General features: G+C 41.0%; 1 protein-coding gene across 1 annotated transcript in view; it reads right to left on the bottom strand.

The window, feature by feature from the left end:
* Positions 1-10,611, bottom strand: part of LOC106952387 (glypican-3-like) — a gene marked incomplete at its 5' end in the record, with an annotated part of 79,739 nt that extends 69,128 nt beyond the window's left edge. Inside the window, 2 exons of the mRNA XM_015040467.1 lie at positions 3,554-3,665; positions 10,486-10,611. Of these exons, the coding sequence (XP_014895953.1) occupies positions 3,554-3,665; positions 10,486-10,611 (238 nt within the window). The remainder of the gene's footprint in view (positions 1-3,553; positions 3,666-10,485) is intronic.
* Between the last annotated feature and the right edge of the window lie 378 nt (positions 10,612-10,989).

Raw genomic sequence — 10,989 nt, 5'->3', positions numbered from 1 at the left:
AACAACACAGCTAGAAGCCAAACAGCCTCGCTGCACATAAAATACTCAATCAAGCACAGCGATTCGTCTGTCAGATGTTCATCCAGCGCACTGAAGTGAAGATCTGATGCGAGGCTGGAGCTGAGAAAGAAACACTGAATTACTTCACTTTATAGTCATCAGATATGACTGTAAAAGCTCCCATGTGGATATAAAACCTGCAGAAATATCAGGAGGTCATGGAAACACCAATCAGAGCCCCCCATAAATGTCAGCATGCGCGACACGTCACCCCATCGGCACGAGCCAATTAGAGAACAGAACAAGGTTACAGAGGGAGCACTTGATTTGAATCAGTCCATGTGTTTAAGGTATTTTGTGAATGGCTGTAGGAAGTAGAGCTCAGCCGTTTTACCAAACTACCTCTCTCTCTTTTTTTCCCTTATCAAACCTCCACAGGAGCCAATCAGAAACCTGAGCTTCCCCAGTAAATGTAACGGCGCCGGGACAACAGCTGGTCCCTGGAAGTGCAGGACGACGATTCCAGCAGAGTGAGTCCAGGGTTTTATGACTAAATGGTGACTGTCTGATTTTTTGCTGTCACTCTCTCTTTAAAAATAAAGTTTTATATGTCATGAAACAGAAAATCAGCGAGAGAAGTAACATGTCCCACTTTCATGTTCAGCTGCGTTTCTGTTACAGATGTTTGCAAAACTTTGTAGATATGTCGCTAACATAAAAAAAAAAAATCCAATTGCTTTCATTAAGGGGGCGGTATTACCAGTTTTCCAGCCTCATAGTGCCATTTTATAGCAACTAAGCAACAATTAAGCAACTAAGTTACTTTCAGTTATCATAAAAATGCTACATATATGTCAAATATGACTTAAAAGAAAGTTGACTTTGTAATTTAATGACATGAAATTCGACCTCTGTCTCTTTCAGAAACTCCTGCTCTTTCAGGACGTCATCACCCCCTGAGGAGGAGCTTCGTCCTCGAAGGTGGCGCTAGGTCCACCCTGGCGTTTTGCACAGCTAAATGGTTGCCATGGAGATTAAAGGATTCCTCAAACGTGAATGAAAGAATCAAAGCAACACGCCAGGTGTGTTTTAGACGAGGGAATAACATTATAACACGATGTAAAGCTCAAAAAGGTTAATTTTACACAACACTTCCTCTTGTTTTATTCATTTCTTGCGCTGTAATGTTACTTTGTGGTTTTTATCTCTGTATTAATGTGCTTTAAAATCAAGCTGCTGAAGGGACTACAAATGGAAATATCCCACCTGGCTACAAGTTCATGTATTTACTTGTAAATGTTTATTAATACATAACGTCCCATTTAAAAAACAAAAAACCTTGAAGATAGTTTGAGATAAAGACATGATGGAGGAAAACTCTGTAGAAGCTGCATAACACTTGAGGTTTTCTCAATCCTGCAGAAAACCAGAGCTACAGTGGAACAGCTTACAGCAAAGCATATTCATGTTAGAATGGCCCAGTCAAAGTTCAGACCAGCAATTTATTTATTAACCTTCAGAAATCTACAATGGTAAACACATAGAGCTGTAACTGCATCTAAAGATGATCCTGCTGAGCATTAACTCAAGAACGCTCCACATAAATAGAAAAAAAGCCACTTTTTGTAAGAGTTGTAGAAATAAAAAAACACTTCTCAATTATGCACTACTCTGTGTTGGTGAATCACAATAATTCACAATAAAACTCCCTGATGTTGTTGGTGAGAAAGCGTTAAAAGGCTAAAAATGTGTGTGATTGCCTTTGCGAGGCACTGCAGCTGCGCTTTATTATGAAGCTCTTCTCACAATTTACACCCTGCTCTTGCCTTTCCGAACGGCCTCTCTGACACGGCGACGAGGAACAGGAAGACTTACAGTACTTCAGATGTGCGTCTTATCCGCAGAGCTCTGGGCTGTTTGGCTTGGCTCTACGGTATGGGAGCTGTTCCTGGTATTAGAGGATGTTCCTCAGGTGGAAGTTTTGAAAACTAGCCTGGGGCTTAAGGGGCCAAAGCCCTTCCAGAGCCAGATCTGCAACAGATATTTACGGAGGCCCGTTTGAAGGTGGCTGGGAGGGGAGTCGGCCGTATATAGATGGAGCAAGAGCAAGTGAGAAATGAAACACATTGTGATGCTTTCGGTGAGAGTCCCTGGCTGTCAGTCAGAGGGGAGGCAACGGGGTTCCTCAGATCTGGCAAAAAGGGGGCAGAGGGAGTGTAATCCATCGAGACGTGGGTCTGCTGCGCTAACAAGGCGCATGCATGTGAAGGTGGAAGAGTGCAGGTGGCCGGCTGGGTGTGTTGACAGCTACAAGTGGCAAGACGGTGGCAGTTCCAGCTGATCTGAGGGGATGATACATCGATCTAAACGGGCGCAGTTTGATCTGGCAGCAATCTCTAGGCTCAGGCGGCGAAATCCAGAGGTTTCCATCAAAGACGAGTAGGGCTGCAACTAACGATTATTTTAGTAATTAATTATCTTACAGATTTTTCCAGTGATTTGCCAATTAATCTAACAATTAATCGATCATTTACAAAATCTGCACATTATGCAGATTTTTTTTAAAACCTCTTCAATGTTTATTTCAGACAATATTAGAAATACATTAAAAGATGCAAATAAACAAAAAATTATTCCCTTTTTAACTAAGTAAACATTTTGTTTCCTAAAATCCAACAACATAGCATAGCCCTTGGTTTATGCTTGCTCATATGAAGCAAAGGATGAATCTCCAGCTAAAATACTTCATATTTCTCACATCGTCATGTGAAAAGTTCAGCCCTTTCTGCCTGACTTAGCGTCAAACAGCGTAGGTCTGAGTGAGCTTCATTATGATGGTCATGTTTTATATTAACCAGTTTAAAAGGTGCTTAACCCTCCCTCGGTCTTAAGAGACACCAGGGTCTATTCGAGTTTACCCTGTGCGCATTCCAACAGGGTCAGACCGATGCCGCGTGCGCTTTCTTTGTCGTTTTGACTGGACAGTCACCCCGCCGTTGTCCGACCGTGACATTTGCCGGCCTCCTCTTTGGCGTCACGCTAAGACTACAGGAGGGTTAATTGTTTTTTTATTTATTTTTTTTAAACAGATTTTGCACTGGGTGAAGCTAGAATTGCTACCTGAGTTCTGTGTACGACATATTTATAGACAAAGGGTTTTTTTCTCCATCTTGAATGCAAAATGTTTGTATTTTTTGGCCAGTTTTGGCCCAAGTACTGCTATGAATGTGTTTTTCTTTCCATAATCTGTGTTTTTTTGGAGTCTATATCCTCCAGTTAATGATTAATCCATCACTACATTAGCTGACAAGAACTTCAATAATCGATTAATCGGGATTATTTGTTTCAGTCCCAGAAAACAGGCCAAGAAGCAAATTTGAAAAACGTTGGTGAGTATAGATTTCGACGTAGATGAGCTGAAGTGGAACTCATCTCTTTGTTTCAGCAGAAGAGAGACGCAGAAACACGTTGTGTAAAGGAAAGTTCAGAAATTCCTGCTGCCAAAGCACGTCTGGTGCAAACAGAAAATGAAGCGCTGGGCCCTGCAGCTCACCTGGTTGATGTGTTTCAGTTTATCAATGATCTGGCTGATGACCGGCTCCGGCTGCTTGTTGCTCTTAGACTCCGAAGCGGGATGAAGCCGTTTCTGGCTGGGCCCGGCAAACCTGAAAAAAAAAAAAAAAAACAAGAAAAAACAATAAGTGTTGCTGAATCTTTCCTTTTCTCTGTAATCTGTGCTTGCAAAAACCACAGTGAGCGCCGCCACGTCTCCCCAAGTACGGTGTTTATCACCATCTAGTGTCGGGAAAAATTGATGACAGGTCTGAGACGTTTCCTTCTAGAAACACGAAAAGTCAATTTGTAACTGAGCTCTGACTGAACGGAGAGCTGAGCCCTGAGTGGAAGAAACATTTCTAAAGTTAGAAACAGTGTTTTCCAGGATTTAATGTCTTAAAATAGATTTTGTGGTAGATAACAAAAAAAAAACAACAAAAAAAAAAACAATGGAATCCAAATGGGATTTTCTGGACAAGGTTGAACATAAATCTGCACCAGCCTCCGCGTGTAATGGGTCTTAAGCTTCTAATAAGTGGATTTACACACGCAGTTTATGCACATATTTTGTCGAGATGAGGCAAGCAAAAAAAAAAAAAAAAAAAAAAAAACCTCACACGGTTTTAGTCATTATGCAAAGTTGAGTTGGAGATTAATTTTGTGCATATTAACTTTCCACTTAGCGTTGCTTTAATCATCCGTGTCGATGCAACGACTTCAGGAGAGATGTGTTTCTGTGCTGCTGCTGCAGCTTGGAGGGTGAATTTAGATGCAAGCAGCCAACAGGCGAGTGCTTACAAGCCTCCATGTGTACCTTAGGAAGCGCTGCTCTGTTGACTCGTGTGTGTGTGTGTGCATGTTATCAAGAGGAGGAGGAGCTGCTGTGTCTAAAAGGTGTGTCCTCTCCCCCCAGACTTTCATGCTGAGACTTTCCTGCACATGTTTACAGAGTTCATTCGCCGCCACGATTAACCCGTTCCCAGCTCTCAGATTAGCTACTGTTTCCAGGTACGACCAGATCTGATGTTGTGACAATGTGTCAAAAAGCGACGCAGCGGACTGAGGAGTGCAAAGTGGTGTCATCCCCGAGGATTCGCTGTAAACAGGATTGTGGGGGGAAACGTAAAAGTCACGACTGTTTTGGGAAAACAATAAAGCATCACTGAAAGTGAAAAGTATAACAGCAGAGCAAAAAATTAAATGTTAAAAATATTGGAAAAAGTCACAAATTTTAAGAAAACACCTAAATGGGTATTGCTGTGTTTCCATTAAAAACTCAACGCTTTGTAAGCGTTTAATCATTCTCTTCGTAACAAACGTATTTTAATGAATTGAAGAGAATTTTAGTTAAATAAACAGCAGCTCAATTCTCATGAATAATCTAACTTAAGTGTGCATCATTGTTTTGAACGTCTCATTCGTGTTTATTGTGGTTCTGACTTTGATGAAATATGACAGATTATGTCATCTGATCAAACTAATACACCGCTGAGCAACTTGAGTCCAGTAACATCTGCTTTCCATAAAATGTATTAATTTGGGGAATTATGCTAAATTGTAGGTTGTTAAAGATATTATTCCATTGCGCCTGGTATAAAACGTCTTATGGCAAACTGCTTCATGAGTTGGATATGAAACAAACAAACCTGCAAAAATATATAATGGCAAAAAAGTCCTGTCGTTAAAGCATAGCAAAAAGGAGAAATTTTAAGAAATTTAAAATGGGACAAAAACAAATGCTGCAGAGAAACATGCATAAAACAAAAAGAGGCAATAAAAAGTGGAAAGTTTCTAAAGAAACATCAGTAAAACAAACAATATGCAGCATTGGAAACAAAAACTACTCAATATGTTTGACAACAAAATTAAAACGTCACAATTTTGGGGGGAAAACCATAGCACAAGAAATAAAATATCTCTGAAAACAAAATTGTAAACCAAAACAACAAAAAAAAGTAATCTGATTTTGCTATTTCAAAAAAACACAAAGGCTTCACAAAAACAGATGGACATTTATTGTGTCATTTATTATCATGAAAAATTTCTTATCATGATAAAAATATTGATTTATCGTGATGTCAATAATTCCAATTTATGTTTAAAACCCAGAAAGCTGGCTGTATTGTTGTGATTACTATCACTATTTTCTCCACTGTTTGTTCCAGGTGAGCATCATTAAATATTAATACGTTCAAACACGTGAACAAATGCAGCTACTGTCTGAATTTCAGTGATAAAAGTCACGTGTTCATGTAGTTGGTGTCTTGTAAAAGCGTAGTTCAGCTGGGAATGATTCTGTGTTGGTGCCTTGCAGACACAGCGACACATTTACCTAGAGAGACAAAACAAGCATGAAACAGGTTTTTTTTTATCGTCATTTTTATCACAATAGTACCAGGAAATATTGTGATAAGTTTACTTAATACTTTAAGTAGTGCTTTAGTTTGTGTTCATCTCGTTCACATTTTATTACTTTACATTTATCTTCTGTAAAAACCATAGTGTGTTAAATTAATACCAGGGAAGATATGTTTTTCCAGCATTAATACAGAGAGTGGAGCTAAGGTTGCATATTTTAGTCAGCATTGAGCTTTTTAAATCGGGATTACTCCATAGATTTGGAAACAAATGACATTTGAGGTGATGCAAGGCAAGACGTTTAATTATTTTTCTTTCTTTTTTTTTTTGCAGATTACGTTGTTTTTGTGATCAAACTTAAACTGAAACACGTATGTGGTTGTTTGCAACCTAAACCCAGATCCGGTTGGAGATGAAGTATTATCCTCTGCAGTAAATGATTGAAACATGAAGGTCTAACTCAAATCTGGACTTTTTTTTTTCTTCAAAAAAAAAAAAAAACACTCAGAAAGCCTCAAAGATCCTTGAGATAAAAATATACGAAGGCGTGTGTGTGTGTGTGTGTGTGTGTGTGTGTGTGTGTGTGTGTGTGTGTGAGGTCATCCTCTAGTTTCATCTCTGTGACACTGACCTGACTGCTCGCCCGCTCTCTCTCACACGCACGCACACACCTCTCTCCTAACGTCTGCGCTCATCACTCTTTCCCTCTATACGCAAAGTCAGACTTTTCATTAAACTTGAATTACGTTCCCTCAGTTATTTATTCTCCTTATTAGCCATGATCTCATCCCCTCTCAGCTCCTAATTATCACATTAATAATGGAAAGATGTGTGATCAATTAGTCAGAGAGGAGAAAGAGAAAATATGGGTCGAGGAGGGAGAGGATCCGGGGGGAGGGAGATGGAGTGAGAAGGGGAGCAGAGGCAGGTTAGTGTTTCATGTGATAAATGCCACTCAGATAATTTTACCACGGGATCATTTAACACGCATCGCCGCGTTTCCCCCTTTTTTCTCTCTCCGTTTGTTATCCAGTCTCTGTGTTGCCGCCTGCCGAGCTGATCAGATGGGTAAACTCCTGCGATAAGCTAATCTAATCACACCCCAATTACCGCACTATTAGGCCCAGTCTGACGGAGACCAGCACCTCCCACACTGGCACAAACAGACGAGGAGGAAATGGGAGTCCAGGTAATGGAGTGTGGAGTCTGACACGTTCATATCACCTGATGGATCACGGCTCCACCCGGTCCCAATACGGGCAGGCAGGCGCGCAGGTCACAGTGCGCTAACGCTGCGGCTGCTACTGCCAATGAAAGAGGAAACCAGTTTTATCTGGAAGGGTCGGTAATTGAAACTCAACAGCAGCTTTATTAGTTTTCTGGTTGTTATAAAAGAGCTAATGTGGTCAGCACCAGTTCAGCGGTGACCTCACGCAGAACAGGTTTTGATTATGCGAGTGTGTAGGAGTGTTTCATTGCAAGTAATCAGAGCTCAGCTTTCATGGTCGCATATGCAGGCTCACACTGCAACTGTGAGGAAAACGCGTTATAGAAAATATGTTCAACACTCTACCTTAGCCTTTTCATGTTTTATTCATCGCTACATTTCTGAAAGCGATGGTTGTCGACTCCCTTAATTTGGCTTTGCATGAAGGTTTAACAAACATGTTTAGGAATTTTATGACTTTTCAAAGAGCACTATGAATGAAACGTAACAACTATATCACGAAATGCACAAGAGCAACAGCCATAACTGCTTTTTTTTGCCCTTATTTAAATTTATTTATTCACAGAATGAACTTTAGCATTCAACCAACTGGTGTTAAAGTTGCACTTAAACCGTGACAGTCGCAAAAAAGATAGCTAGCTAGCTTTTCTCCTCCCTCTGTTTTTACTGCATGAACCAGAACCAATGGTTGCTGCTAATATACCCGTCAGTTAATTATTTTATTTAAAATGGGACAATGTACAACATTAAACCACATGAGGAGAAATGTACTACACCAGGTTATGGCTACAAAGGCTAATTTCCTCCTGTAGTGCCCAGGTGGAAATTAGCTAGCAAGCCTAACCCCATCTAGCTAGCTAGGGTATTTTAGCACATGGTTAGCTTCAACCTAGTCATAGTAGCAGATCTGATAAATAACTTATTTTAAATGTTTAGTGATAAAAAATATAGACTTACAAGTCTTTCAACAAAAAAAAAAAAAAACAAGCATGGAAAAGGAAGAATCCAATGCTGATGTCAGGAGCTTAAGTACTGAGGCAGGGTCACTAGGTGATATAAGAGGCAGAAACACTAATCAGTGGTGGTACAGCTGTGATAGCAAAGAGACAGGAAATAATCTAAGAAATTTAAATTAAAGAAAAAGAGCAAAAAGGTATACCAAGAAACTAAATATAAAATGAAATAATACGGCAACATCTTAGAAACAATATTAAACACAGAGAAATTAACTGAATATGGCAAGACCTGTAGAACATAATTAACCCAAACAAGACGATCAAACACAAACAATAACCAAAACCCAAAGAATGTGAAATTAGTACCATAGTAGATGGAGGCAAGCATAAAAACCACCAATAAGTGGATGAGGGCAACATGAACTGAGATATTTAACACTGGTTATTACAGATTCCTAAAAACAAGGTTTGTGTATTCCTTCCCTGTCCTCTGGACACGTAACAAATGGCTTGTCTGTATTTTATTTTTACAATTTAGCTGAAATTAGAAAAAGGAAATGTAACAGAAAGTTTTGCTGTACTAAAATATCAATAATTAAGAGCTCAATGTTGGTTTATTTTTTAAGTTTAAACATCTGATTTTTTTTTATTTTTTTTCAATTAACGTTATGACTCCATATTTTAGCTCCATACTGGAGCTCTTATCACCCCTTGTGATTTTCCGGCATCATTAGATCCAAAGCAGGGATGGAAGCCGGATTCTGCATCACATCTCTCTCATGCCTATCAGCAAGGCGCTCTTTGATGTGGAGCAAAGTGTTGCTCCTCTGATCTCGGTTCCAGGTGGGGTGGTAAACACACACCTGATTTAAAAAGAAAGAAAAAAAGCGCCTCATTTAGCTCCAAACGCAGCTCTTACAGCATGTCGGAGGCGTTCGGCAGTCGACCTCTCCGGAGCTCACCCCTTCCCCTCCTCCCCGCTTCGTCTAAATTTAACAATGTGAGACAATACGGCCGGTCCGGGTTTCTGGAGAAGGTCCTGAGAGGGAGGGGATAATGAACGACGATCCGGAATAGATTGAAAACGAATCCCGGCTATATTTGCAGACGGAATGCCCTCGCAGGTGACACGGGAGAATTGCTTGCTGCAGGACATTGTAATCTCTCCATCATTTTGTCTCCTTTCCTGCCACCCTGCTATCACGCCATTTGGTCCAGCTTGTAATCATCCCCTCGGGACAGCTTCGCCCTCCTCTCGCCAAAAACTGATGTCTCCTTCACAGGCTGATGCCAGCTTTATGGAAAGATAAAAGAAGTTTGAGCAAAGATCGGAATTTAATCTCTGGAAAGCGAGAGAAAAAATATTAACCCGCAGGGGTCTCCTATCTCAAATTTGTTAAGAGTCGTAATTAACAAAACAACTGAGGAAGAAACAGATGTGTGTATCTGCCCAGGCAAAAAGCATGCAATGTGGAACTGGTTTTTTTTTTTCCATATCTGTTAATATGGAAACATATTGACAGATATTGTGACAGCGTAATCTAAGACCGATAATCTGTGTAAAAATCAAGCTCGTCTGCCTTTTCCCAGTGCTACTACAGAAATAGCTCAGTTAGAAACAACCAATCAGAGTCAAGAGGAGGGTCTTAGCGCTGTCAATCAAGCTTCTGTAAGCATGGCTCACAACCTTCCCCTATGCTGTCTGCTGTCTTCTGCTGTCTTACAGACAGTAGAACCTGTTACTAATGCTAAGGCTAGTTAGCATCGTGGTGGATAAACAGTTTTCCTGTTTTGTTCGGAAGCTGTGCATTTTTTAAGGTCATTATAGTAGCTCAGGGAGGATGTGGAGGTCTAGATTTTTTCTGTCACAGATTATCTGTCTCGTACCATACCGTCACAACATGGTGACAGTTTTAATATGTAAAAAACTGATTTAAAAAAAAAAAAGAATACATAAAAGTAACATTCTGCAGATTTAATGGGGAAAAGTGTGCAACTGGAGCCACACAACAGGGAGCGAGTGAAAAAGCGCTCAAAGCAATCACGGTTCTGCAGGGTGCAGGAGATGTGCTGGAGGCGCGAGGTAGAACAACGGAAACAGCAGTTAACGGCGCGAGGAGAAGGGGACAGCACGCCTGACATTTATAACATCCCATAGAGCCAAAGTCAAGATTTACACTCACACTCAGTGGGAGGAGAAGGAGAGGGGAGGAGGAAGCCCTTCAGCTTGGGGAAAACTTACCCTTCAAGTCACCTACGCGCTCCGAGACGTGAAATCAACCCGCCAGATCGAGGATCTGCTCGTGAGCCGATACGCTTTAAAAGCACCGGGCGCCGTGGATTTTCCAGCAGATGCGCTCGGAAATAAATGCCATTATTAATCCATACCTGTCTGTCATCTCCTGCCCATTCCAGCAGAGGGAGTTGTTTGCTGCGGTAGGCTCCCGACTGCACAGCGCCTCCCCGAGGCCGCTGTAGAAGGAGCTGAAGCTTTTCAGGTTGGTGATGAACTCCCTGAGGTGAAACGGAGAGAGACAAAGAATAAAACTGTCACAGAGGAAGAGATAAAGAGAGAGAATTCAGCTTAATAAGACTGAGAGCAAGTTGATTAGATCCACCCCGACGCCCCCATGAGACACAGAGATTAAAAGGGGCCAGAATAGGCGGTTGTCTCTGCTCCTTAATTGACATTAATCTGACCATTTGGAGACTGAAGCCTGCAGTCCTGCTGGGCAATTACGGCGCTCAGCTGGGGTCTCGAGTGGAGAGAGAAAGAGTGTTACAAGGAACCTGGTGAGACTGTGAGGAGCCTTTAAGTCTCCTCACTATGGAAGCTCTGTGCATTTTACATTAGAGATCAAAAACCAGCAGGGGATCACTGAGAATTTAAAC

Source organism: Poecilia latipinna, unplaced genomic scaffold (assembly GCF_001443285.1).
Source record: "Poecilia latipinna isolate Pla-1442-1.1 unplaced genomic scaffold, P_latipinna-1.0 Scaffold511, whole genome shotgun sequence".
NCBI lineage: Eukaryota > Metazoa > Chordata > Actinopteri > Cyprinodontiformes > Poeciliidae > Poecilia > Poecilia latipinna.
This window is presented reverse-complemented; position numbering and strand designations above follow the sequence as displayed.